This window comes from Takifugu rubripes, chromosome 3 (assembly GCF_901000725.2).
Source record: "Takifugu rubripes chromosome 3, fTakRub1.2, whole genome shotgun sequence".
Classification (NCBI taxonomy): Eukaryota; Metazoa; Chordata; class Actinopteri; order Tetraodontiformes; family Tetraodontidae; genus Takifugu; species Takifugu rubripes.
Genome location: NC_042287.1, coordinates 10,416,745 through 10,444,446, shown reverse-complemented (window position 1 = coordinate 10,444,446; position 27,702 = coordinate 10,416,745). Strand labels below are relative to the sequence as shown.

The window sequence follows — 27,702 nt, the reverse complement described above, 5'->3', positions numbered from 1 at the left end:
TGTGGCTGAAATTGGCTCCAGAGGCTTTTCCACTCACATAAAGCAAATATCAGTAGAGGAATAAGATATTGATTTGTCATTTCCCACAGCTAAAGCCAAGTCAACAGAGTAAGAAGGCATGTGACTGGCGGTCCCTCGCCCTTCCCGTCCTCTAAAAGCCTTTTCTCCACAGTGATACACCGAAATGAACCCTTCTGTAGTTTACATCACAAACAGTCCTGTGCATGTACGCACACTTGATTGGTATTCATGTGGCCCTTCTGTCTATCTGCACAAACCAAACAATTGGAATTTGTAGTATTCTGCTCCCACAGGCTGAACAACAAGTTCCCGTTCACACGTCTCGAGGAGGGAAACCAGGCAGGGAAGCCGTAGAGTTGAATCAATTGAGATTATGCTCACCGGCCTCTTTATTGAGGTATATTAACAATAACAGCTGTTTATTAGGTTCAGGTACTTGCTTGTTAGCACAAATAGCTCATCAGCCAATCACATGGCTGCAACGCAATGCATTTAGGCCTGTAGATGTGGTCCAGACAACCTGCTGAAGGTCAAACGGAGCATCAGAATAGGGAAGAAAGGGGATTTAAGTATTTCAGAAACTGCTGAACTTATGGTTCGAGGTATCAAAAAAGTAACAGTCGCTCAAATAATCACTCATTACAGCTAAGAAATGCAGAATACCAGCTCTGAACACAAGACGTCAAACCTTGAGGATGGCCTACAGCACCAGAAGACCGCACCGGTGTCACTCCTGTCAGCTAAGAACAAGAAAGTGAGGTTACTATTGTGCAGGCTCAAATGTGGATCGGAAAAACTTTCCCTGGTCCGACAAGTCTGAATGTCAGCTGCGAAATTCAAATGTTTTGGCCGGAATTTGGTGCAAACAGCATGAAAATATCTCCCACACCATTCTTGGCCTACTTTGGGCCCCTCAGTACCAACTGAGCAACTGCGTGAGGCTATCATGTCAACATGGAACAAAATCTTGAGGCTCGTTTTGCCACACAGGAGTCGCTGTTGATCTATTGCTCCCCCTGCTGGCCGAGGAGTCAAAAACCTGTGGCAGAGGGAAACGGCAACAAATGATTAATAATCTTTTTTTTTTTTTTTTTTAAATGCTCTTAAAAGCTGTGAATCACTGTTGTGTGAGGCTTTTAAAGCAGTTGTGAAAATCACCAATATTATCATGTCTGCAGCTGTAGGAACATGAACGCATGCACAATGCCAAAGGACATCTAAGGCTAGAATTAAGCAAAAATGCCACATTTTATCATTGAATTAATTTTTAGTTTGGATTAAATCAGCTGCAGTCACTGGCTCCTCTCTAATGATGGCAGGCTGTGTGTTCAAGCACCAGAGAAATAACACCTTCGATAATGAAATGCATGAGCATGAATACTGTGGATCGTTTACTTTCCTCCCGTTTTTTTGCTTGTCCTTGGTTGAAAAGTTGGACAAATTATTCCAACTCTTTCTATCACCACACATTGATTACTTTCCAACAAACATCTGCTTGACCCTACATTCTTCTTTTCTGTAGAAACAATTGCTTTTGCTATTAGACTCATAATGAAGCATATTGGGTTTGATGAAAGCTGTTGCATGCTTCTATTGGCAGGTGTGAGATGTTTTGTATCTGTAGTTTCCAGCTCATACTGCGTCGAAAGAATTTTCTGCCTCATCAGTTAAAGTGGAGTCATATTTTAAATAATTGGTCCACGAGAGGAAGATTTGAGTTTGTTCTTATGGTTTTATGCAATTTATTCTCTTTTGCTATGATGGAAGTGCCACTTGGGGTTAGTAAATTGGTTAAATGTAGAGCTGAGGATGCTGCTTTTGCAGTTTACTGTTTCTTTAAGGTTAAATTATGAAGTATCGTGAATTTATTTTATAATATTTGAGTTTTCATCAACCCTTCTAATGTAGACCAATATATAATTTTAACCAAATACGACTTGTTGCACATTAAATGTCACCAGAAAACCGTCGGTATGTTGAGATGTTGCCTGGAGCTGGAATTGTAGTGACGCATAATGTCCACATGGTGGCGTATGATGGTACTACGTACGGTTTGCTACCCTTTGAATTTACCAATGAAGAAGTGATTGACACTTCAATGGAAAGTGGACTTCCGAGTGAATTAAGGTAAATGCGTTTTTATTAAGTTTTTACTTCATATTAATTCTTGTGTTCGGTAGAAAACAAAAAAGCAATTAAATCGTTATTTGCATTGATTCTGAAACGCAGCAGCCCCTTGGGAATATTTGTTGTATGTTTTATGTACGTTTGTTGCGTTCGGAATGCGCATCCCTTTTTTAAATGGTTTCGCGCTCAAGTTGTGTTTTCGTGTGTTTTCATGTAAGAAAGACGCTCGTATTTATTTTGATAAAAAGAGTACAAACTGAGCATTTCTCTTTCATTTAAATTACCGAACTGTCTGCACTGGGAAAACAGATGAACACACTTCTGAAACTAATTAAGTTGTTTTATAAGTTGTACCCATCTTTGTCATTTTGACATTGTTCATGTTCTTGAACAAAAATGAAAGCGTTGTCAGCAGTAATATTTCTGATGGTTTATACTTGACGATGTAGCACAATAGAGCTGTACGATTGTGTAACCTGAATAAAATAATCAATTACCCGAACAAAACCTTTTTGGGGCTGTTTCTGCAGTACTATAATAAAAGGTTCCTGCTAGCTATGATTGGGAACCTCCTGTTCAGTCATTATAACTGAGTTTGCATTATCAAATCCAATTATTTGTAATACAGTGGAAATGGCTTTTGGACAATCACACAAAATACATTTAAATGGCTTTTGCTAATTTACAATAAAAAGGATGTTACATATTACAAAAAAGATTAGTTGCAAATGCCATCAGCCTCAAATGTGGCTCCTGTTGCTCTCAAGTTCAGTGTTTTTTGGTTTTAGAGTCTGAAATGAACTTTGATAATGTTTAATGATGTCATCTGAGTTGAAAAATTGCTTTGGCCAAATTTGGATTTCGTGTTATGTTGAAAAAAACGCACAAGCCCATCCATCATCTAAAATCCCTCATCGTTTCTTTTGGATGACAGGAAGAACGTCTTCAAGGAACTCAGGAAACTCCCGAATACCTAAGATTGGACCTCTTTGACAAATTAAAATAAAGTACTTGGAAAAGCTCACTGCTGACAGGGCAAAGCAAAGTCTGCTTTAATGCGGTTTGAGCTAAACACACTGGTTCCATTTATGTACCTACACATGCAGGTGAGGAGCACTTTGCAGACCTCATAACGTGCATGGAAGCCAAACAAAGTTTGGCTGAACTGCGCAATATTTCGCCATCATTTCCCATTTGACCGTTACCATCATCCTGGGCAATAAACCGTAGAATATTGCCGCAGAAACAAGATTAAATGACGTCATGGCCGAAGAACCTGTGTCAGCTGTGCAGCTCCTCAGAAGCCAGAAGGTCAAACTTATTGAGATTCTCAGCGCAGACGCTGATTTTGTCCTGCAACATGCCGACTCGCGCTGCCTGCTGTCCTGTCGCAGCTACCAGCAGGTGAAGGCTTGTCACGTTCCCAGTGAGAAAACAACAGAGCTGCTGGATCACATCATTCAGAGGGGGCCTGAAGCGGCAGAGGGCCTGATCAGGCTACTGAAGGATGAGGCCCTGCAGGAAGCTTTCCCCAGGCTTCACTTTATGAAGGATCAGCAAGTCAACACAGCATCCTCAGGTAGAACAAAGTCACCACTGTCAACAGACTTGTCCAGATTCTGTAATTAGTTTTTGATATAATTAGACGAAACATCAAGGAAGAGACAAGCAGCTCCTGTTTCCCAGCGCTCAGCCAAAAAGATCTGCAACACCGGTGGGTGAAGCTGCAGTCCGATCTTTTAATCCTGAGCCCGAGAGCCCAGTATTCACCAGCCTTGGTCTCGTTTCACATCCCTCGTAGTGAAGGAGAAGCAGCTGATGACCGTGGCTCGAGCCATCGGGAAACCTTGGCGAGAGATCGGCAGACTTGCGCTGGACATCCCCACTGTAAAGCTGGAGCAGTTTGAGGAGGACCACTCACTCCACGTGGAGCGGGTGTTCGCCATGCTGCGCTACTGGTGCACGTGTCAGAGAGAGAAGGCCACCGCCGTTCACCTGCACGCTCTGCTGTGTCAGGGGGATTGGGCCCTCCCCCCAGAAAATATTGACTTTCTGCTCGAGTCCGACTGAGGCGGCCACGTGTGTATCTTGGAAAAATACTAAAAGACTCGAGTCCTTTGTGGAAATTCCCCACAGACAGATTTGTTAACTATGTGCGAAAGGTCAGGTAGATAGATAACTTATCATGCTTCAGCTTTTCTGTGAAACTGCAGCTCTTTTCAGATAATATGAAAAATCAAACCCTTTTTTTCACTGTTTTATAATCCTTTCCATTTGGAAAGAATACATAGTAGTATATTATTCCCAGTCTTTCTTTTACTGTACCTGAACTGAACAGTTGGTGGGAATTTTGTGGAAATGCTCGCAAAAATTCCTCTGATACAGCAAATCGTATCCATGCGTCTTATATGGCTGCAGTTTTGCCAGGTGTTGCGTAACAATAAAGACATTACGCCACAGTTTGTTGGAGTTCTTGGAAAGGTTTATTCTGATTTGATTGTGAATGAGGTTCGCCTCTGATATAAATTGATTTTATTTGGTTCAAAGGTCGGCGTGCTCCCTCACTCATTATTCCATGACTTTGGTTGTCCCTTTCTGCTGTCCTCATTTTCAGCCCACTCAAGCAAAGTCGACGCACTGATTTTCTTTTCCCAACCTCCAGATATGGCAGACGTGGTTCCATGTGAGTATTATAGTCCATTCCATCCTAAAACTGTGAAGTAGATATTTGCAATGTTTTTAAATGTTTTATCAACAGCAATTGGGCTGGTAGAGGACCTAGCCGGTCCCCAGCACCCTGAAGACTCCCTCGTTAATCACTCGGAGGGACAGTTCTTCCTCAACGAAGCCTTCAAAATTATTGTCGACGAGGTGCTCAACAAAGGCACCGACGTCCAGCAAAAGGTCTTTCGTGTTGCATTCATGACAGAATGCATTCTTAGGTCATCTGAACACTGCTGTTTTCTTTTTGTTGCAGGTTTGTGATTGGAAAGAACCAGAGGAGCTGGCTCAGCTGCTGGACCTGGAGCTGAGAGCAGCGGGCGAGCCACATCACAGGCTCCTGGAGAGAGTCCGGGACGTGGCCAAGTACAGCATCAAAACAAGTACAACTGCTGGCTCACACCAGTATATATTCACATATTATTTAGGGCACTTTATTTCTGTACTGCACTTTCTAATACTTGGGTGGGGAAAAATACTGCCTTTATTATTTTATTTTTTCCAAAATATACATTTTGAGATTTTATTTTATTTTGTTGTACTGTAGGTCATCCGCGGTTTTTCAATCAGCAATTTGCTGGGGTGGACTACCATTCCCTGGCTGGGAGATTCCTCTCTGAGGCTCTCAACACAAACCTGTGAGCATGAAATATCCCAGTAGCCAACTGGAATACTGTGGTTTTCAGAAAAAGTCACAAATTCAACTACGATTCCTCATAAATCGCCGTTCTCACCTTTGTGGTTAGTGTTTGAGTAACGTGAACACTTTGCTTCTATCACATCTGAAGCTACACCTATGAGGCCGCTCCGGTGTTTGTGCTGATGGAAAACGAGGTGCTGAGAAGTTTGCGTCTGCTGATTGGTTGGACGGAGGGCGATGGCATTTTCTGCCCGGGGGGGTCCACCTCCAACATGTACGCCATGAATCTCGCACGCTTCCAGCTCTTCCCCGAGGTCAAAAGCCAGGGGCTGTGCGGGCTTCCTCGACTTGCCATCTTTACATCTTCGCAGGTGAGACGCATCTCTTAAACGTTGCTCGTATGAAGATGTTAAAGTGAAAGAGTTGCTCGAGTCCTCATTAAATCTGAGTGAGGACAGTTGCCTTTTTTCCCCCGCAGAGCCATTATTCTGTGAAGAAAGGGGCGGGCTTTCTGGGCATCGGAACAGACAATGTCATCTTGGTGAAAGTGGACGATGGGTAATGTGCTGTTTCATCTAACAGCTGGGACAGAAGGAATTTGAAGATGTCATCCGGGAAGGAGCATAAAGGGTTCATCTCTGTTTGTGTTTGTCCCACAGAGGCTGCATGATTCCAGAGGACCTGGATGAAAAGATAGCGCTGGTAAAATCTCAGGTAATGATGCAATATTTATATTAGCAAATGTCTGTACAGTATGGTGCTGTGTCTGTTAGTGGCACCACTTTTAACACAATGAAGTCAAAGTCATCAGTATTGCACAGATTCACTGTGAGGTTGTTTCCAGGGCACGGTGCCTTTTATTGTCAGCTGCACAGCAGGAACCACAGTGCAGGGTGCCTTCGACCCTCTGGACCGTATAGCTGATGTCTGTGAGAAGCACAAGCTCTGGATGCATGTGGACGTGAGTCATTCCTCTAGAAGATAGAATCCATGTCTGCTGATGACCAGCTTCTCCCAACTGGGACATCATTATATATGTTTTATAGTGTTTTCATATATAATGAATACATGTCTAAATTTAGTGAGTAATAACAACCATACAGTTTAAATTCAAACATAGTTGTATTTTCTTTTGTAGGAATGTTTGCACAAGAGTAGATGTGGCACAGACGGCTTCAGTTGTGTTAGCACTGGCTTTAAAGCAGCATTTCACCTTCAGACTTCTCATCTGATATTTCACGATGCCGTAACCGTGTCTGGATTTTGGACGTCGTAGGAAATGAATCCCGTTTCAGCCGCGTGTGAATAAAGTTTCTGTTGAAGTTATGAAAACGTGATTTCCTCAGGGTGCCTGGGGAGCGAGTGTTCTCTTCTCCAAGCAACACAGACATCTGTTGAAAGGCATAGAAAGGTGGTAAAGTATATTTTAGAAATATGGCAAATGCAACATTTTCACTGTAAACCAGTTAACATGTATATGCGTATATGTACGTGCATGCAGAGCAAATTCAGTTGCTTGGAACCCACATAAGCTGCTGCTGGCTGGTCTTCAGTGCTCTGCCCTGCTGTTGCGGGACTGCACGGTTTGTATTCCCGTTCTGAGACTGCTCAGTCATCCCGTTTACGTTGGAGGTTATTGAAAATGTTCGACCATAATGGTAACGAGGCAATCTTTAATCAGGGTTTGCTGAAGCGGTGCCACGTTGCCAATGCTACATACCTGTTCCAGCAAGACAAATTCTATGATCTCGATCTGGATATTGGGAACAAGTCGCTGCAGTGCAGCCGTAAGGTTGACTGTCTCAAACTGTGGCTCATGTGGAAAGCTGTTGGCTCTAGTGGCTTGGAAGAACGTGTGAATAAAGCATTTTTCAACGCAAGGTAAGCGGCTTCAGCACACTATGAGATGCAAATTATGTCTTATTTTAAGATCAAAGAAATGTGTTTCAGTACAGGGAAAAAGAATCTGTTTTTAATAAATACGGTGATTCATGAATTTTGAATCTAAACCAATACTATAGAATTATTCAAATGTTGTTTTTATGAGCCAGGAAACCAAACTCTAGTGAAGGCTTGTCTGTTGTGCAGGTACTTTGTACAGGAGCTGAAGAAAAGAAAAGGCTTTTATCTTCTGCATGAGGTAAGTCATGATTTAAGGAGAGTCAAATATATTTCTGCCCTTGGATTATTTTTAATACTTGCCTGTTTTCTCTGATCAGCCAGAGTTTTTGAATATCTGCTTCTGGTTCATACCGCCCAGTCTGCGGGGAAAGGAAGGAAATCCAGATTACCAGGAAAAACTGGCCAAAGTGAGTTTTTAGGCTGGAATATGGTGTCTCCATCGTCTGTCCAGATGCATGTAGGGGCCAATTTGGTACAGCAATTAACTCTTTCTCTTGATCTCGTCACAGGTGGCTCCAGCCATCAAAGAGCGCATGATGAAAAAAGGCAGCATGATGGTCGGATACCAACCTTTAGAAAACAAAGTCAACTTTTTCCGCATGGTTGTCCTGTCTCCACTGGTTTCCCAGGAAGACATGGATTTCTGTCTGGATGAAATTGAAAGGCTTGGTAATGACATGTGAATAAAACCCTAATAGCATGTGTAGGCTGCACATATTTGCAGCTTTTGAATAAATCCTGCCAACTTTAGTTTAAACTAGCTAAAAAAACACTCAAAGTGCAGACCTCTTCCAAGCAGGCCATTTTGTGACATCCATCCATAGTTTGGAATATATATAAGCTGTATTAGGTTACATAACATAGGTGTCTTTATGATCAACGTTCCACCAAAATGTAATTGTCTTTTCCTTGGCACATTAATATTTCCTGAAAATGTTAATAAAATCTGTTCTAAACATTTTTGGTTATTTTTCTTGGTGATTAAACAAATGCCAACTGTCACATAACCTTGGCTGAGCTAATAAGCCATAGTTAGGATTGTATTTTATGTGGGTGGTGGTCTACTTTTAATGAGATTACAATTTCATGCACGTATCACATTTTATCTTTCAACACAAGCATAACAAACTCAGGTAAAGTGGTAGACTAGACTGTGAATGTGTTTATGTGCTGTTAGCCCGGCCGTAATCATGCATGTGTGATGCAGTCGTGTTTATTTTTGGTGGCTCTTTCCAAGAGCCTGATGCTTTTTAATGTCAGGATAGTCTGACAGCTGATTTGATGAGAAGGCTGAACGCTCAGCTTTCAGCGTTGTTTTCTGTGAACGTGATCTTTTTAAATTTTAATAAATGTTGGCAAGCCACACAAATGTTTTCATTCCATCCATCAATGTGTTTCTGTCAGATCTCCAGGCCTGGGATTCAAGGGCTGTTTAATTTTTGTTAAAGATCCCAAATAAGTGTAGTGAATTCACATGTTCTGCTCTAGTGCGGTGCAAGGTTATTACGATTTTTGCAAACATGAGTTTTGATGTCTACTGCTAAAAATGGTCTCAATGTGATTGTTCACGTTGTTTATGGTAATTTAATTACATTATTTGTATAAAAAAAAACTCCCCATACATAATTGAAAACATGTCAATGTACACTAGGCTAAATGATCATGTATTATAAGGTTAAAGGAGTTCTCCATGTGCTGTGACCACATTGATCCAAGGAGTTTCAATAAATACTTGCATCATCTATCTACTAAATCCTGACCATTTTTCAGGTAGCTCGGCTTCATGTACTAGTGTCAAGTCTGCAACTGAGAAAACATCAAGTGAGATTTGATACTTGTTAAAGGTACCAAAAAAAAATCTCCCCAAAAATTGGACATAAAAAGTTGCATGGAGTGCTGCATGGGTTTTGAAAAGCCCAAAAATGAAACAAAGTGTAATCTCCCGGGTGCTCCTCAGTGTAGGGATCCAACTTAATGTTTTGAGGAGTTCTGAGGCACCCAAAGGGACTATTGGTTGTGAAGCCTTCATTTCATGGGGGCTACGGAATCATAAATTTAAAAAAAACAAAACAAAAAAAACCAAACTCCACATACTTTGGGAATCTGCAACTAAACGCCAAGTCGATCGATTTTATCTGAAAGCGGCCGCTTTCCCTCGCAAGTATGGCCGCTCGTGCGGTCACGTGACGAGCCTCCCAACCAATCGCCGCGCTCCTCGACGATCACTTCCGGTGGTGTTTCCTGTCAGTGTTTGTAAACTGAGGAAAAAAAATTGGAAGTGCGACAAGATACATTAATCCCCAGAAGTGTTAAAAGGGAAGGGTAAGCAGATGGACTTGTACTCTTGCTTTGCTGAGTGTTTTAATGTCCGCCAAGTGTGCGTGTGAGCCGGCTGGGGCGGGAGAAGACGGCGTTATTTGCGCGGTCGGCGCGGATCCTGCACGCCCTGCCTGGCTGTTGTTGTGTTGTCTGCGGGGGGGTGGGGGTTCAGTCACACCAGAGTTGTCCCACAACCCAACTACTGGCTAGCTAGCATTGAAATAGATTCAGTTTAGAATGAGGCAAAACGTGTATTGGCTGCTCTTACTGCGGGGATCCACTTAGGAAGGGGGTGCCTTCATTTGTGGCGGAGTAAGCGTCTCCATCGACTATCGAATATCCACAAAAGACAGTTAAACGTTTCCCGAATGAGTGGCTAGCTAGCTCCTGCAAAGACCCCTTTCTAGCACATAAAAGGTGGTCTACACCAACCAGAGCTATTCGGGGGCTCTCGAAACAAGCCATGAAAAACTAAAAAATACTTACATTTATCACGTAAAACTTATGTCTTGATAGTATAATTTTGATTGTATAATTGTGCCGTAGCGTCAAGACACTCAAATATGCACAGATTTGAGATAATTCGAATATTCTACTTTTTTTTTTCATTCATATCACCTGCAGATTTGCTCTGGCCGATTCACACTGACCTCAGCTGAGCATGTTTGTTAATATATAATTTCCCCTCTTGTGCATGTTATTGTCTTGTTTGCTTTTCTTTTGTTTCCTTTTGTTGTATTATATTTAACTATCCGACTGGTTTCTCCCACTCACAGAAACATGTCATGCACCAAACCATTGGGGCTTCTGTGCCTGATAATCTAATGTCAGAACTTCATTTATGGTCACAGATGTACAAATTAGGGGATTTGGCAAATCTACTCATTCCAACTCCTAAAAATGTTAGCTTTATGCTTTGTCATGCCTCTACTTTCAGGCCTTGGCCCCTGATGATTTGGGTGGGTGTGATCTCATCTGTTACCCCTAATCCTGAGTGAAGTGTCCCCCCTGTTTTCCCCAAACACACACGCATTCAAACAGCGACGATGACACACCATTCCAACAACTCTGTTCGAGACCATATGAAATGGGTCAGTGCGAATCACTTTTCATCTCCAAAAACATCCTGGTGCCAGTTTCTCTGTTCCCTTTTCACACCCCCTCCTCCATCCCACCACTGCTTGCGTGCGCAGTCATGGCAAAGATGATCACTTTGGTTCCTTTGGTCGAAGCTGAAATCAGAATAATCTGAAAGGGTTTATTTTTGTAAAAGCATTTGCTCATTGTCCTTTTATTACTCTTAAATAAAGCCCACATTGTAGAAACACTTGATGTAACTAGGTCAAATGAAATTGAAGTGTGATTTATCCCGATTTTTGACAGCTCTGCTTTGGCTTTGATATTTCGTTTGCATCACCAGGCTGGGTTGCTGGGCTGCGAGACGGTGTTGTCTAGCATGGCCCTCATGCAAGCGAACAATATCCCAGGCCAAAAGAGAATGACGTCACCCTTGGGTCAGGGGCACAGGGCCAGTCCTGAGAGCCACCAAGCCAACACACATCATAGCCACAACCACCACGGACACCAGGTCCACCATGGACAGGCCCACCACAGCCACGTGGGGCATCCATCCACTGGGAGCTGCCCTCCGCTGGTGAGATAGAAAGAAATAGGATCTGAATGGCCTTTAAAGTGATTTCTGAACAATTTTTGGTGATGCAGTCGTAAGACGGACTCGCAGAACTCGTTTAACTGCCATCATTTACACTTCATGCAAGGAGAGATGCTCGCAGATACAAAATAGTGTATTAAACTATAATCAATATTCTATTAAGTGTTCAGTATTAAATGATGGCAGGTTGAGTCAGTGAGTTGACATTTTGCCGTTCTTTACCTTAAAAGCTCATCAGAAAAGATGGCGATTATCACTCATCGAGGATGATGGATGGAAAAGACATCCAGGCAAATCAGAATATGCAGCCCAAGAAGAAGCACAAAAAATCAGGGTCATCCATCAAAGTAAAGGAGAAGGTGGAGGTAGGGGCAATGTTCCGCCTGCAGTGCTCCTGCTCAGTCGTCTCCTCCAGTTCTAACGAGTCTTGTTGTCAGCATTTACTTTCAGCCATCGACATGGACGACGACAGCGCCCTGAAAGTCCAGAAGAACTTCATCTGTGACCACTGCTACGGAGCGTTCCGAAGCAGCTACCATCTCAAACGACACATACTCACGCACACAGGTGAGGAGACGAGAACGTCAGCAGTTTGCATCTGAACTTTACTCCCACGAATAAAAGGGACAAAAGAATAAGACAAAGGTGTTTTTTTTTAATGTAGTAGAGTGTTTCTGGTGGAGATCTTGATGAGCTATGGATCGTTGTTGCTTGTTTCCAGGAGAGAAGCCGTTTGCCTGTGATGCGTGCGACATGCGGTTCATCCAGCGCTACCACCTGGACAGACACAAGAGAGTGCACAGCGGAGAGAAGCCATACCAGTGCGATCGCTGTCACCAGGTGGGTTTCGGAGAGCGCTTCGGACGGTTCTCATGCTGGTGCTTTTGTTTTGGAACTGAACCAAACCCGCGCTTCTTTCCCCTGCAGAACTTTTCACGGACTGACCGGCTGCTGCGGCACCGGCGCCTGTGTACAGTTGGCGTGACTAAAGAGGAAAGCCAGTTCTCACAGGAAACATCTGCCCACCCAGCTTCCTGGAGCCCTTTACAGCCTTCCAACAACCGCCTGACAGTGTGACATCCTGCAGAGCTCCTCCCATTATTCATTCATTTAATACCTTTTTTTTTTAATTTTTAAATTCTGCTGTTATATCATCAAACTGGCTAAAGCAGAACTACTTGATTGTGGACATCAGATATCACGGCAATAACTGAACTGAACAAAACCTACGTCTCCTTTCTGAACACGCGTGAGTCCGGGTCGGTTCTGCTGCCAGCTGTGAGCAGCTTTGACTGAATTCACCAACAGGTCCCGAGCGCCGCGCGCCAGAACAACCACGGGAGCGCCGCGGTCCACGCTGCTGAGGTAGTATCTGCTCACCTAGACGATGCTGTGGGTGAAAACGACTTTGACACTGAGTCAAATATGAAAGAAGCAAGAGTAAGGAATTAGTTATCCACTTTAGTCTTTTATTTTAACACGTGTCTTAAAAGGACTAATTTTTTTAAGTTATTCCTTTAAAACACTAAAGGATGTCCTGGAGTTCCTAAAGTTTTTTTTCAACTGATCTTAATATTAGTTCATTTTAGTCTTCTTGCTTGTTTAAAATGGGTTTGGGCTGATTTTTTTAATAAGGCACAGCATTGAAATCCAGCAGAGGCCAACACTTGTCTTAAGACGGCCTTATTGTTTCAATGTTTTTATTTTTCCTGAAGTCCCTGTGTGACTCCCCCCCCACCACCGACACCACCACTTTTTTTAGCAGTGACTGCGTACCTGGACACCTCATCAGTGTTTTGGCTTTTTAGAGAGCATATTTTGCTAAGTCAGCATATCCCAAGTCCTGATTTTTCCACAAACATTCCTTGAAATGAATGCGGCACCTCCAGGAAGATGAATTCAGACAGCTGCAACTCTCCTGGCAGGTTGATAGAGCTCCACCTGCGTCTCGACCCGACTGAATGTGATCTGCATACAGTGCCATGTTGTTTCATCTCAAGATCAACCCTCAGCATCTTCAGTGAAGGTGACTACCGGTAATTGTACGCATTGGACGGGATAAAAGTCCACACGGTGTTTTCTTCTTGTATTCAGGCCTCTGTACAGTTCCTGCCGACTGTAAACACTGGACTGAAGAGATTAGCTCAAGTGTAGAGGATTTGATTGTAGATTGGTACTTCTGTTGCTGTCAGACTTTTACATTATGTTGAATGGGTCCATCAATGATGTGTACTTTTTATGAAGGTAATATATATTTAAAATGTAATTAGATGTAGAAGATAGTATGTATGGGACCTACTCAAAATCAGAATATCTACAAAAGTATAATCCTTAGATGATTTGATTTTTTGCCTTTTTTACAGTCCTTGTGTTGTCATCTTGTTACTTGGTAGTAAGAATTAAATCTAAGCTGCCAATCTTCCTCTTTAGTATAGCAGTCACCCTATTTTTTGACATTGCATGCATTTTGTTGGAAGATCTTGTATACATTTTATTTTGGTAAAGAAAGACTTCAAGTTCTTTTTTTCATTTTGGGACTGAAGTTAAAAAAAAACTGGGCTCAGTCATACTGTATTATAAAACTCAAGAGTTTCAATAAAGCTGTTTTTTTCCTAAAACAGGCAAATGTGGGGGTTTTTTTCTTAGTAAAGGGAATTTCTGTACAGTCTGTCCCTCAAATAGCATTTACAGTGTAATGCGCGAATATTGCCAGTAGGTGTCGTCAACGGCCTCATGAGGTTTATTTACCTGGTAATATTAAAATCGATGTTAAGCTGCAATGCTGCTGGAACGGGGAAAAAAACCTGCATCGGTTTGATTCAAGTAAATCTACATTTTAGGAGTTGCTACTACGTAATTCTCCCTTTAGTTAGCTTGCACAACTGTACATTCTTAAAATTGTGCAGCCCTCGCTTGCACCAAAAGAGGGGGGTATATCCTCAGTGAAGTCTGCTTCATGAAATGCATTTCCTGCTGCTGGCTTCGTGTTTGTGATCAATACGAACCTGGTCAGAAGGTGATTACTCCTCTGAACAAACGACAACATGAGGTATGCAAAAATAAATATACCTGCAGCGCATGAACAACAGGTTCAAGTCGAACTGAGCCATGAAACAGACGGCAGGTAACCCTGGCGACAGCTGATACCCACAGTCAGAATGGAGGAATGAGTTTCCATCCGAGCAGGTACGGCCACATCAGTCGTGTGTTGGGAAGTGCACATTGTGCCCTTCGGCACCTCTCTTTGCTATTGACCAGTTCGTTAATTAAAGCATTAGGATAGGCAGGATGAGATCAGCCTGAAGGCTGCGAGGAGTGTGCGGTTACCCCCATGGGAGACATCCCCTCCCTCTGCAGTCTGATTTACAGCACCCACAGGCCCCTGGCACTTAACAATGGACCTCCTTAAGTGAGGTAGATGGGGAGGAGAGTAGAGAGATGGAGATAACCCTCCATCTTCATACACAAAGTGCTGAAATCATCTCGGTTTGAAATCATCCCTGCTCGCTCCGTCTCGCAGGGAGTCGGTCCGGAGTGTGGGAGTGCCGCCTCTGCTCGGTCCGAGGGTTCCCTTCTAAGAGTGATGGCCGGACTCTCTGCGCGCTCACCTCTGCTGTCAGCAGGGATGAAAAAATAGGCCATTCAAAGAGAAATCTCCTCAACCACCGGTAAATCTGCCCTGGCTGTAAATACCGAGGCTCTGCAAACATGCGGGCGGTGCGGGGCTTCACCGGTCCGCAGAAACTGTATCCTGCAAATGTTTGGATGCCCTCTGGACAAATACATCACCGCCGTGCAGCGGCTGACTGCAACCCTCCCAACGATGGCTCCCTCTCCCCGAGGTGTGGGAGAGCCTTTTCATCTCCGGCTGTGATTAATAAAGGAATTGCCACCCTCTTGAAAGCACCCCCTCCGAGCATCCATCACGCCGTCGACAGCCCACCTCTCCGTGTTAATTAGCGGTGATATTTAAGCTGTCTAAGGTGTTGCGCGGCCGTCAGCGCACTGACGCCGCTCATCATTAAAATTTCAATCCCCGCGTCCGAGTTACTCCCACTCTCTCGGTGAGCTCGTCCTGAACGCACCGGCAGAGTCACCCAAGGTCACCGCCGAGGGAGGGGAGAACGGCCGAGGCTTTCTGTCATTTCTGGGGACAGAAACTGAAATTTTCTTATGATGCTATATTTCATTGTGAAGAAAGATTCATCCGGCATGAATCTAAACATTCAAAGCGAGCATGACTTATTAACGATTAGCAAATATTGCAATATTCCCTGTTACTCAGGGCCATTATTTGGAAATAAATTATGGATGCAGCCGAATCCCGGTCTGCCTTTTCCCTGAATGGCCTCCTGCACCAATATCACAAATCAACTGACATGAAAATAAAGAGTAGCTGCTTTAAATCACACCTCAATCAGCCATTTTTTAACCATTTTCGAGCGCTTCGCCCAACATAAAGGTGGTACCTATTTTCAATCTCATCTATGGATGACCCATCCGTCATCCACTCTCATAACACACCATCTCTGATGGGAAATGTTCTGTCAGACGGTGCATCCAACTGTCCCAAATTCAGATGTATGCCGCTGCTTTAGTTTTCTAATTAGTGCAGCTCAAGAAGATTAATTAGCCGCTGCATCCACCATCATTCCCACTTCTCCAAATATCATCGAAACACCTCATTGGCGAGCGAGGGAAAAGCCATTTTTGGCTCATACGCGCACGTTTTCAGTGGTTCGGCTCATGAATATTCACACGGGGAAATTAATCACCGGTCGAGCAAATTAATCACGAGTCGATTGCGCAGCTGTGGCTTTCAAAATGAGCGTGCATGGGTGAGCTAGCCTGAGCGGAATAGGAAGCTTAAGAAGGAGAAACGATTGTTCGTTTTGACGTGTAACATTGAAAAATAAAATGAATCAGAACCAGTGAATCTGGTGGCTTAAGCTAACCCACCCTCAGCTAACCTAACTAATGCCCCTTTTCCCCGACATTCTGAGGTGCTTTCCTGCATCGGGCTGAAACTTAAGCCAAACAGTCGTAAACTATTATCCCTTAGTTTAAAAAAAACGTCAGTATTGCAAACAGTAGCGCTCTCACACCGAGGTGGGGGCCCTCCTGCTCTACCACCACCTCCACCGAGGTCTGTAGCTCGCTGATATATTCACAGAGCTCAAGTTCACCGGCGCTGGACCTTGTTGCCGAGATTTATTCCAGTGCAGAGTCATCCACATTCCCCTTGACAGGATGGACTTTGAGATGGAGGCGCGTTCAGCCTCGGCAGATACGTTAACACGCCTTGGCCTTACGCCATCCTATTAATTCACAGCCTGTACGGACACGCTTGGACTAGGCTGCTTTTTACGGGAGGAAAGCCAGCAGCCGCCACCAGACCATATCTGGCCTTCAGATTTCCCAGGCTCTCGCTGCAGGATTTAGGACCTAAACATCTGCATGGTCACATGTTCTATTAAACATTCCACTTAATTTAAGGCTCTAATTTCTCCTTCAGAATCGCTCCAGTTCATCAAAGGGAGAGGCCATTATGCGACAGAGCAGAGCGCGCCTGACAAATAAAGAACATTAACAGCAAACTCTTCAGCGGAATGAATAACAGATTTCTCTCTGCCTCTTCAAACACACCTCCAAACTATCCATCACTCCCGAGTTCAGAGGGATCGTGTCAGTTAAAGATGTAAAACCTGTTGCCACGCTCGGGTATGGCACACTGTCAGGAGACGTGCTGGTTCACCCCAGCTTATCAAGTTCACGGGCAGGTCGCTTTTGAAATTACGCAATCTCATCTGACAAGAGCGGCCCAGGGCTTTCCTCGGGCTTTCCCACCGTTCCCCCATATGCTGCAGACGTGCACGAGTGTGAAGTGAAAAGGTAAAGAGGAGGACTTGATAGCTGAGAGAAATGGCAGGGCAGGGCGGCCGCGCTCTGCACCCCAGAGAGATTTCCACGGATCAAGGCTGCTGCAGGGCCACATTCCCGCTCTTCTTGATCCTGTCAGCACAGACTGTCAGACTGATGAAGAGATAGGCTGCAGATAGATGACGGCGTGGCACGAACAGAGGAGGGAGAGCAGGGGCCGCAGTCAGCGAGCTGCTGATGATCGGCCCGTGATTTACTCTCATTGTGCATCTTTTGACCTCCGAGTCAAGCGAAAACCTGCTCTTTATGAGGGGAGAGGAATGAGAAGAACGCTCGCCACCTTCTCAGGATGAAGAACAACAGGGTTGACCCAATCAACCCACATCCAGGAGGAGGGGGGAGGGTCATATGAGCGAAACCATTCAAAGCGTTTTCCATCATTTTCTTCCATTGTTCTCAGGAAGGTCTTTTCTGCCATGACGTCAGCGCCAGTACACTCAAGCCCCGCCCCCCTTTAAGGATGAGGTTTTACGACCGCAACCCGACACCGTTTCTGTGTCCTATGAGCCACAGAGCCGTAACTCACTTCAAAGGCAGGAGGCATCAAATCACAGCGCGCCCGTAAATTAACCTGTCCGCTCCCGGCCAATGAGAAGACGGCATTAAATCTCGGCTGTCGCGCCGGCGGCCAATGGAAAGACGGCGGCGGTAAATCTGTCAGGGCTCGTCTTTTAACGGTGTTGTGGTGTGGTTGGGGAATCCGCGGGGAGGGAGGGAGAAAGTGAGAAAGAGAAAATCACTGGGGGTGGGAGGGGGGGAGCTCTGCAACAGAAAAATGGCTGCCTCTGCATCCGCTGGCATCACTAGTGAGATGACGGGTGTGTATCGGCTGAACATGGCCGCGGCGAAACAGCTGATAAACGCAGTGAGACCTTTGAGCGTCGCCAGCAGAAACAGCCATAAAGCTTTATGACCGAAGTGGCTGCGTCTGATGTCCAACTGTCTACAGTGAGAATGACAGACGGCGCGTCGTTTGGCGCGCTCTCGCATCCCGACATCCAACGGTCTGACAACAGCAGTGATGCAGTGGCGTCCCGCGGCCAGCACGCCTCGCCGTCAGGCGCCGCAGCCAAACCCTCTGAATCACGGGCAAACCAAAGGAACCAGTTGCGGAGCTCCAAGGAGATGACTGAGACCACTGGTGGCGCAGGAGCCACAGGCCGCCGAGGACTTTTGTTTCTCCATCCAGCCAATAAAAGCTTTGGCCAGAGATCATTTCCGCAGCTTTCGTTAGCGCTCGTCTGGAGCATGCGCTCAGTTAGGAGGAATGTTCTGCACTTTTCTGGCTTGGAGAGTGGAGCAGAGGGAAAACAGAGGGAACAGCAGAGGGAAAACACATCAGCCAGACCATTTGCTCAATTAGCGCTATCCTGGGTGATGCGCCTTCATTTTTCCATCATTAGCATCATAAAATAACAGATATTGCAGACTTGGATGAGATTGTTACCAACTATCTATACATCATTATAAATGTTTTTCTCCCCGAAACACATAAACACTGTGCAGCGCAGGCAGACAATAGTGCCGTGGTGGAGGTGTTGTTTTTGGCCTGTCTGTCCCGATGTGGCCATGACTCTAAATTGTATGGGAAACCATAAACAGACCCAGCGAGGGCAACCGGGGCCGTAAACCATGTCAAGCTGCAGAGCCGCTGCACAGGGAGCATTCCTCATCCTCTCCACACGCACAAGCTCACGTGGAATAGCACGCGCTTTTAGCAAGCTTTAATGGTGCATTTTAAAACGCTGGATTTACAAAAAAAAAAATCTGCTGATTTAGTTCTAGTAAATGCTACTAAACGGCCCACGAACTGCTGATTCCGTTGGTTTGTATTTCAGGTTATACTTAGATATCAATATCAGCCTCAGCACCATGGCTCGGTGTAAACGTGGAAGCCATAGAAACAGAATAGCCTAATTAATCTTAATGCTCTGGGTCATTAAACATCATGTGGGTCTTGGCCTTTGTCCTGCTCAGACAATATAACGGCACTTCCTTTAATATGTTTGCTGTATTAGATCCAACATGCCGTCATTGTTTTCCACCAGTGTTGTTTCTTCTGAGCAGGACAAGCTATTGGATGGTGTTCAGACCCATTGACTGTGACATAAAGACTCTGGAAGCTTGCAGATGATGATAATTTATTGACTTTAATCCACACGGTTTGCTCACACACACACACACACGAGCGCGCGCCCTCAACGCCGAGCCACACATTCACTGCATGCATCGATCAATTACAAGGCACTTGTCCACACATCTCTGACAATTTTACTGCATGTTATGCACAGCATGTCAAGGCACAGCACTTCAGACTGTTGTACTTGCGCCGGTATAATTAATATAAATTGCCTAGATTTTTTAAATGATGGTGCGGGTCTAATTAGTAGGCGACTGAAGCCGCGTTGGTGCTGCAGGCCTATCAAGATGAAAAGTGATGGTTTGGACGGGCACCTTGGGCGGGATCTGTTTCATCCCCTTTCTCTCCTCATCCTGACTGGGATCTGATCTAATCACATTTACTGCAGTCTAACCTTGTCCTCTTTAACCTTCACGGAGAGCAGCAGCATCAGCATTGGAGAGCTGAGTCAGTTCCGCTTTAACAGATTCACTCACTACAGTCGGTCTCGTCCTGTCCGTCACTACAACCGGGCAGGGAAATTCACACTAGGCGCTTTCTCTCCAATCATATCTCGCAAAAGCATGTACATCGTACACTTTTACTGCTGGTAAAAGTCCCTAAAATTAGCTCCCATCAAATAACCACCGTGAGATTTAACACATTATTAGAGAGGAGCGGGGAGAAAAAGAATTTCCCACCGGGCAACTGTGATGCTCTAATTAATACTCTGCATTCCAACATCAACGCTTGTGTGTTCGTCTCCACCAACTGCTGCAGGCAACAGACACCCTCCACATCAGAAATATTCATTTCATCGCCGGAGCCTGTGCCAAAGGACTCATTTAAAGATGAAAAGTGCATATAAAGTGGCAGAGTGCCAGTTTATGAAGAGGCTACGAAGAGTCGTTTAACGGCTTCTGACTCAGACGTATCACAGCATGCACGGGAAGAAAGCTGATTATGACTGCAGGAGTGAGGAGGGAAGACACATAACAGATAACTAAACCTGCTACTTGTGTCAAATTAGTCGAGTTTGTTTGCATTGTGACACAAATTTTAGAAAAACATGACTAAATATACATTCCCCCAGTAATATTCTCCTAATTTATTTTATATTCTCTCCTCCCAGTTCTCTCCGGAGCATAAACTCCATTTGCATGAAAATGAGTGTACAAGGTTAGTGTGTTAAGTGGGAGTGTACGCACCGAGGTATACGGCTCATAATCCACTATATAGATTTAATGATGCTATAAAACTTATCGGCATGTAACACAAGAACTAGAGATTCTGACTGTAAGGGAGAGTCTCTGGCCCTTGCTGCTCTTTGGTCTGTGTTTCTCCAGTACCTCTAGCCTTGCACTCTGCTGCAGACACCAGGAGATGGAACCCTTGCACTACTTTCTCTCAGGCTGAGCCCTTGAGGGAGCGGGCTGGACTCGCTGCGCTGCCTTTCTGGAATAAGGAAATATCAGCTCACATAACAGATTATTATGACATGTTCACAACAGTGCTGAGATGTGTTTATTAAGAGGTTCTGACATGGAGGTGCTCCATACAAATATATGAAAAACAGAAGGGTTTATATCAATCGGTATGTCAGCAGTCATACACACTTTTTATATCCGATGTTGATGTCGAGTGACAGCGTCTAACGCTTAAGATTTATGAAGACATGGAATGTTGTGGCTGAAGGTCTGTGCCCATTATCCTCACGGTGATCGTGTCAAGAGAAAGCCTGGCCGAAAAAAGAACGCGGACAAAAATATATGGACAGTTTTGTCAAGTAGTCCCGGGAGTGTGAGGGCATCAGGCAGCGGCGCTCCTCACGACTCCCACTGATGGAGAGGAAATGACAGGAAAAGGTTCAGTGCCACGAAGACTGGTATGAACGCCGGCTCACTGGAGTGCAGGGCTTCTATCGTAGGAGCGACCACTTGATCTGTTCTTTGGCAGACTGAAGAACCTGAAGGTTTGGAGAAGGTTTGTCTTGTTAGATCAACATGAGAACAGGAGTTTAACATGAGTTTAACCACACCATAACACTGTGATTAGCAGTTGTGCATTTATAAGACAGAACACCGGCATCCTGAAGGCTATGGATGGTGTTGCAGTAGAGAAGAGTGCTTTAATAATGTCTTCTATTGCCAGGTTACAGTGTAATGGCTTAACAGTCGATAAACTAATGGAGCTTTTAAACGTTATAGCACCCAGAGTGGCTTTTTTCCTTACCTGGGTGACTGTCTGCTCTGTCAAAGGCACATCGTCCCCCTAAAAGAACAGATTCACGTGTGAGTTTACTAATGATGGAACCGAGATCACCCCGTGTTGAATGTTTCTGAGATGAGAGAACGACATACTCTGAGGGCCACACGGTGCACCACTTGCTGGGGGTCACTCTCCAGAATCACCCTGAAGGAGGCAGTAAAGCATCACTCAGCCATCCCAGACACATTTAAAGACATCTTTTTCTCAACCGTGTCTTATTGAGAATGTTTTTCATGCTCATTTAAATTTAATAGGCCTTGTATTTGGTGCTCGAAAAGCTGTAGGACACTTCAAGTTGGAAATGTAAGAAAACCTCCAGACATGACGCTATGGTGGCTTGCGTGATTTATTCTTACTTACCCTCCATCAACAATTTCATCCACTGCTAGAAAGAGACCCTCCATATTCTCCAACAAAGCTCTCCGCTCCACGTTTTTTCTGCCATGTTAAAAAAAACAGGTTTAATCCTCCCCGAAAAAAGATAAATTTTGATCGACACATTGCAGAAAAATAGCAGCTGTTCAAACATACCTCAGCATCTGACTGAGTGAATCAAAAAGGCAATTTAGAACAGCCATGAGCATGAGCTGTTGAGGAGAAACAAATAAATTAAAAGCTGTTCCCACACAACAACTCTACAGCAAATTAGGATCATCTGGGGGAAAAAGACATTAACAAAATGGTTTGTTTTGCGACGACAGCGGGTGAGTTCACACAACCCGGAAGTAAAATATTTATTACCTTTTATTTTGTACCTGCATCTAACCCGGCATCCATCAAGTGACAAAATGAACTCAAATTAATAAGAAGAATAAGTCAAGGCAAAAGTCTGACCAGTGAATTACACTGTAGTTCATTCTCGAAGGAACAAAACACCTTTTTTCTCTGGCTCTTTGTCTCAATCTCTCTGACATGACAGCGATGAAAATAATAATCAACATGATAATAAAATAATAGAGGAAAAAAAGGTCGCTAAAATCACTCACCTCATTTTCATGGGAACTTCCTATGACATAAAAGAAAAGGTCTATGTTGCTCTTGTAGACAACAGTGAGGCCCTCGAGCAAAGCGATCTCACCTACGAGGACACAAAAGAAACCAGACCTTACATTTCTCTGAAGCAGGGCAGATTTATCACTGACAGCCACTAAACTACTTTTAAGCACTCTTCTAAAGTGGTTTATATTTGTTGTGTATTAGCATGTACAATGTGGTTGTACAATAATCCCACAACAGGCATGGAGGAGTAGGACTAGCTGAAAGCATCACCAGGTTTCAGGTGTCATTGGGGGTTTTGGGACCTTGAAAATCCCTTGCAAACAATCTAAACACGGCTGTCAGGCTTCATCCAAGCAGCTGTCAGCTGTACCTGTCTTAAATTCAAATTCCAAATTTTATCTCACCAAGGCAAAGGAAGTGAAGGAATTAAATGCATTTTCTGGCTTTTTTTTTTTAAAATAATGTACAGAAATCAATGGAAGCAAAAGCTAAATAACCTCTCTAGAGTTGAATGAAAAACATAGTAAATTAAACCTAAGAGTAAGACCTAGCTGTGTTGTATTGCAATTCTTATTTTAGTCACAAAAAGACACTCAATAATAACAGTGGCGGAATTATCACAATTTGGGTCAGTTATTACTGATCAACAGTCACCAGAAGAGTTAAATTGAAATAAATTATTGAACAAAGAGAGATCCCACTAGGTACCAAAATAAAAGCTTGACATATTTTTAACATTAAGAGACAGATAAAACTGGCTCATTTCCGTGTGTTGATGTGTGGTGACTGCGTTTCCTCTGTAGAGCAGGTAGAACCAGCACGTTAACAATGATGGTATCGGAGACGACTAATCGGTACTGTATAATATAACCAATGTAGAAAATTCTCCAGGGTTCATATATGTCATACAAACCGTTGTTAATGCTTAAGTTGAACATATCTTACTATCTGTTCGGTGTGTTTTGTTGAAAATGTTCTTCTCAAATGCCTTCTGCTCCTTCACTGTTGGGTAAGTATCATCATAATACTATAAAACAACAAAATACATTAAATAATAATGATTAGCATAGTTGGGAAATTCTCAGTCATACAACACAATATCCAATTACTTCTGTCTAGTTAGTATCATGCTGACCACATCCTACTACTATATATTCAGCTTTCTCAGTACATTTATTGCAAATATTGGTAATTTAAAAAAGGAAAAATAGTAGTATTAAAGGACGTATCAAGATATATATTTATATAAGATTAAATGGCAATCTAAAACGCTTCAGACACCCATGTAAATGTGTGTAATTTACTATACCTTGGCATAAAGCCTGTCTCCATCGTTGTCCAGTATTAATACAGCCTTCACTGTGTACAATGACGGTTCCTGTTGACGCCAATGACAGGAGATAAAATTATCAACAATATCACAAGTGACCGGAAAGGATGGGTGCATCATTGTACTTGTCGAGTGAGGGGGAAAGTAATTTGGTCAACGGTTAGCATTATGACAGCGTTTCATGGGATTTATCATAAGCGAACTCAAAACAAATCCACAACTTCCACATCACCAGTGTACACGAAACTAAGCTGTGCGTTGCTAACTGTTAGCATTGCGAGTCGAGTGGCTGATGTTAGCGAGCTCTCGGCGCATTTTGTTGCGTTTGAAACATTTGCTGGTGTTACCCGCCGTAAGACAAAATGTATATTACATGTTCGTTATATGGTGGGAAAATACAATAGGCGACAATACCAGAATGGGAGAATCCATCTTGTTTCCTTATAGCTGGCTAGCTAGCTGGATAGCGGAAGGGTACGAACGACACGCAGGAATGAAGCTCTTCCTCATTGGTCGTCGAGGACGCTCACGTGGTTCATCCAGGTCAAAGGTCAGTTCTCTGCTTGCTTCACCTGTATCTGGTTAATCGTCATTGCTAAAACGTAATTGAAACACAGAAAATATATATTTTTTTTTTTAAAGTGACGCTGAACACTTTGATAACAATGCACAAAAATGGACAAAAGCAGTGCATTCATGTCGGTTTTTACTTTATGCAATAAAAAACCCCACTAAGCTAAAAAAAAAAAAAAGTACATAAAATATGGAATATCTACAGTACATATAATATTCATCAATGGAAATTGTCTTGAAAACAATTATGATGAAATAATAAGACTGACAAATCCACAGCAGGTATGGATGACTGCAATTAATATATAATACTTTTTATCAAAAATGCACATTGCCAATCTGCTTTTTTTCTTGTTGGATTTTATCAATTTCTAAATTTGGGCATGACTTTCATGGCTTATCATAAACTGAGACTCGGGTTTAATACATTAGTCCATTATAATAAAAGTTTATTTAGCCTAAGTGGAACATTTGTTCTGTAGTAACAAATAATTTCTGCAAAGTTGTTCACACAGCTTCTAATTTTGCATCTTGTTATTTTAATTTAATGTTGCCTTTATTTCACTATTAAAACATTAAATGTGTTCAATGATAATCTAAAACCTAATGGCCCATTAATAGAATATTGACAGATTGTTTTGCAGGACAACGAGTTCACAAACACCAAAACCCTCAAGAGTCTACAAGCCACTTTAGCTTGTATTCATCGAAATCTTTTTACAGGATCCTCCTACATTTAACCAACCTCAATTATCTTAGCTCCCACTTCTGGGAAACATTTGGAAACCTAGCCTGATGGGGTTTTCCCTCTATCTCCCTCCATAGATGACATCACTGTGTGGCCTTACAGTAAGATATACTGTATTTGGGCCAGAGTTTAAAACAATACTGGACTTTGTACAGTCTCAGAAATAAATAGTGGCGAGTTAACTGTAAAAAAAAAAATCAGCACCAAACATGCAAACTGTTTTGAAATGCATTTAGCACTGTAGAATACCATGAAATGTTGCAACGTTTACACAATTCAACTGTGAGATTTCGAGATTAACTTTACTGCAGATGTAAAAAAAAACCAACAACATTAAAAGTAATGTTATAAGCTGTTAAAATGCATTTACTACCAATGATCAAATCCAGGCAATCCATGTGAGCTGTATTGACAATACTTTATAGGTTTTTTTTAATGTGTAAAATTACACAGAAACAATAATGAATATGGAGTTTAACATATATAATCATCAAAAATGTAATGAAATAGCACAAGGGTCCTTGTCCCCAGTCTAGCAGCAACCACAGCAGTTAGCAGTTCCCTTTTAAGATACAAGTACTTGTTTTATCAGCATTAAGCAGCACTTCCGCCAGCCAACATCCTCCTTTCCCCGCCTTCCCTCTCTGTATGTCAGCCGGCAGACATCACATTTATTATTATGAAGTGTGGTGAAAAAATACCCAAAGGCCTTGAGCTATATAAACTGTGCATCTTTCTTTACAATTATTTATCTGAGAATACAGTTATACAGCTGATAAACTTGTGTATGTCATAGATAATCTCATGCCACAAATTAGAGGTTATTAAATCTAGAAATATTCAAGAATATTCTGATTATCAGAACCTTTGAATGATACCTTTATGGATTTTCCAATCAAAACGAATTAAGTTCAAAGTTTTTGCTATCAAATGGAGTGAAAAAAGGAATGAACGTCTGAACAAAATGTCAGTTTTATAAAAGGAAAGATTGAGCTCAAAACCGTGTTGTTATTATCTAATAAATTAATAATTTAATAATTGTCATCCTGAATGCAAAAATGAGGCTGCCAAATGGAGCAATTACAAAAGCAATCATTCCGTTGCAAAACCTTATCTTTGCCTATATTTTGTGATAAGGCTGTGATGAAAGATTGAGAAACTCAGACGAATGATGCTGCATATTAAGTTTCCTCATTTGGTCTTTCTCAGGTAACGAATGCTGCCTGCCATGACTGACACTTTCAGGAACGTCAGTCAACCGGCGTCCGGAGGCCGCTGGTCCCTGGACGTCCACCAGGTACAACAGACTCAGCCAATCCAGTCGCGGAAGCTTTTGGCCAAAAAAACGATGGAAAATATCGCCGTGATCCAAAAGGACCATATAAACACCGTCCGCCCATAATCTGACATCAAAATGACCCATTTTGATATCACGACCTCAGATACACATTCATTTGTTTAAAGGGGTATTTTTAATGTGGTTTATCCACAACTCAAAGCAACGATGTGCCAAATGACCCCATCAAGTCACAGTCGTGCCTTATCTAGAAGTCATGAAGCAAATTAGAGAGAGTGACCTAAGAGCAGCATCCAGTTGAAACTTGGGCTAACAGTACAGAGATGCACACGAAAAGGCACAACTGACGGATACTAAAGAGATTTGGGGAAGCTGGAGAGCGACAGAAAGCAGACGGAAAGATGTCAAAGGCTAATGGAAGCAAACAAACATAAACAGTCTCCGTGGGCGTCGACCTGGGAGCCGTGTCCAGATTCAAAACAGCTGCGGTCGCTGTAATAACAGGGTGCTCTTTGGCGAGCTGTGGCGGCGGTTGAGTCAGGGGCTGGGTGCTAGGAACTTGGGCTGGGAAGTCCCTTCTTTTTCTTTCCTGGTAGAAATTCACCTTTCTTGACTCTGTCAGCCACCTACTTTTTCCAACTTAGAACAATGACAGAAAAAACACACAGAGATTTATGCCTCAGTGGGTTGTGATATGGTGAAGGGCCAGAGAAAACATTCGCCTGCACACATTCGGGTGGTATACTGGCTGAAGGTCTGTGCCTCTCTCCTGAACCTATGGATAGCCTATGGATGTCATTTCACTATAGAGTCGGACTTCTGAGGGTCGAACTGTCTGTGTCCATTGTTGTTTCATTCAGATCGGCACCGTTTGTTGAGCGTTGGTAATCATCAGCTAGACTCTGAATAGGAACCCTTTGCCCGAGATGATGAACTCGGCCAATGGAAAGTTGTGTAAAAGTTCTTCGACCACAAAACATTTCACAGAAAAGCAACAATGTTACAGCAGTCGCTTCACTATCAGAC

General features: G+C 43.2%; 3 protein-coding genes across 6 annotated transcripts; 2 read left to right on the top strand and 1 right to left on the bottom strand.

Moving 5' to 3' along the window:
• The first annotated feature begins 2,060 nt into the window (after positions 1 to 2,060).
• Positions 2,061 to 8,369, top strand: csad (cysteine sulfinic acid decarboxylase). Of its 2 annotated transcripts, XM_029833585.1 has the most exons (16): positions 2,066 to 2,148; positions 3,083 to 3,727; positions 4,763 to 4,831; positions 4,907 to 5,052; positions 5,126 to 5,252; positions 5,417 to 5,507; positions 5,658 to 5,880; positions 5,988 to 6,067; positions 6,169 to 6,223; positions 6,354 to 6,470; positions 6,856 to 6,920; positions 7,011 to 7,092; positions 7,191 to 7,390; positions 7,598 to 7,649; positions 7,729 to 7,818; positions 7,921 to 8,369. In XM_029833585.1, the coding sequence occupies exons 2-16, from the start codon at positions 3,412 to 3,414 to the stop codon at positions 8,092 to 8,094; spliced, it is 1,887 nt and encodes a 628-aa protein (XP_029689445.1). In that variant the 5' UTR covers positions 2,066 to 2,148; positions 3,083 to 3,411; the 3' UTR covers positions 8,095 to 8,369. The 2 variants fall into 2 exon arrangements, with proteins under 2 accessions (XP_003963196.1, XP_029689445.1); XM_003963147.3 differs by lacking the exon at positions 3,083 to 3,727 and having other exon boundaries at positions 2,061 to 2,148.
• Positions 8,370 to 9,609: 1,240 nt separating this feature from the next.
• On the top strand, positions 9,610 to 14,024 carry znf740b (zinc finger protein 740b). 3 transcript variants are annotated; one of them, XM_011621864.2, is made up of 7 exons: positions 9,610 to 9,733; positions 10,668 to 10,821; positions 11,151 to 11,384; positions 11,633 to 11,767; positions 11,840 to 11,969; positions 12,124 to 12,242; positions 12,330 to 14,024. In XM_011621864.2, the coding sequence occupies exons 2-7, from the start codon at positions 10,777 to 10,779 to the stop codon at positions 12,477 to 12,479; spliced, it is 813 nt and encodes a 270-aa protein (XP_011620166.1). In that variant the 5' UTR covers positions 9,610 to 9,733; positions 10,668 to 10,776; the 3' UTR covers positions 12,480 to 14,024. The 3 variants fall into 3 exon arrangements, with proteins under 3 accessions (XP_011620166.1, XP_029689447.1, XP_029689448.1); XM_029833587.1 differs by having other exon boundaries at positions 11,633 to 11,969; XM_029833588.1 differs by lacking the exon at positions 10,668 to 10,821 and having other exon boundaries at positions 9,611 to 9,733; positions 11,633 to 11,969.
• A 6,931-nt stretch (positions 14,025 to 20,955) lies between these two features.
• On the bottom strand, positions 20,956 to 24,633 carry copz1 (COPI coat complex subunit zeta 1). The gene is made up of 9 exons (XM_003963062.3): positions 24,473 to 24,633; positions 24,038 to 24,106; positions 23,674 to 23,755; positions 22,716 to 22,807; positions 22,261 to 22,316; positions 22,090 to 22,167; positions 21,822 to 21,873; positions 21,694 to 21,732; positions 20,956 to 21,427 (listed from the first exon to the last, which is right to left on the bottom strand). The coding sequence occupies exons 1-9, from the start codon at positions 24,488 to 24,490 to the stop codon at positions 21,380 to 21,382; spliced, it is 534 nt and encodes a 177-aa protein (XP_003963111.1). The 5' UTR covers positions 24,491 to 24,633; the 3' UTR covers positions 20,956 to 21,379.
• Between the last annotated feature and the right edge of the window lie 3,069 nt (positions 24,634 to 27,702).

Coding starts and splice junctions, on each gene's coding strand:
- csad (XM_029833585.1), top strand. CDS start 3,412: ATGGCCGAAGAACCTGTGTCAGCTGTGCAGCTCCTCAGAAGCCAGAAG. Junction 6,921..7,010: donor CTGTTGAAAGGCATAGAAAG/GTGGTAAAGTAT, acceptor ACGTGCATGCAG/AGCAAATTCAGTTGCTTGGA. Junction 7,391..7,597: donor AAAGCATTTTTCAACGCAAG/GTAAGCGGCTTC, acceptor TCTGTTGTGCAG/GTACTTTGTACAGGAGCTGA.
- znf740b (XM_029833587.1), top strand. CDS start 10,777: ATGACACACCATTCCAACAACTCTGTTCGAGACCATATGAAATGG. Junction 10,822..11,150: donor TTCGAGACCATATGAAATGG/GTCAGTGCGAAT, acceptor TTGCATCACCAG/GCTGGGTTGCTGGGCTGCGA. Junction 11,385..11,632: donor CTGGGAGCTGCCCTCCGCTG/GTGAGATAGAAA, acceptor TTACCTTAAAAG/CTCATCAGAAAAGATGGCGA.
- copz1 (XM_003963062.3), bottom strand. Junction 22,808..23,673: donor CAAAACACACCGAACAGATA/GTAAGATATGTT, acceptor GTGTCCTCGTAG/GTGAGATCGCTTTGCTCGAG. Junction 21,733..21,821: donor TGCACCGTGTGGCCCTCAGA/GTATGTCGTTCT, acceptor CTGTTCTTTTAG/GGGGACGATGTGCCTTTGAC.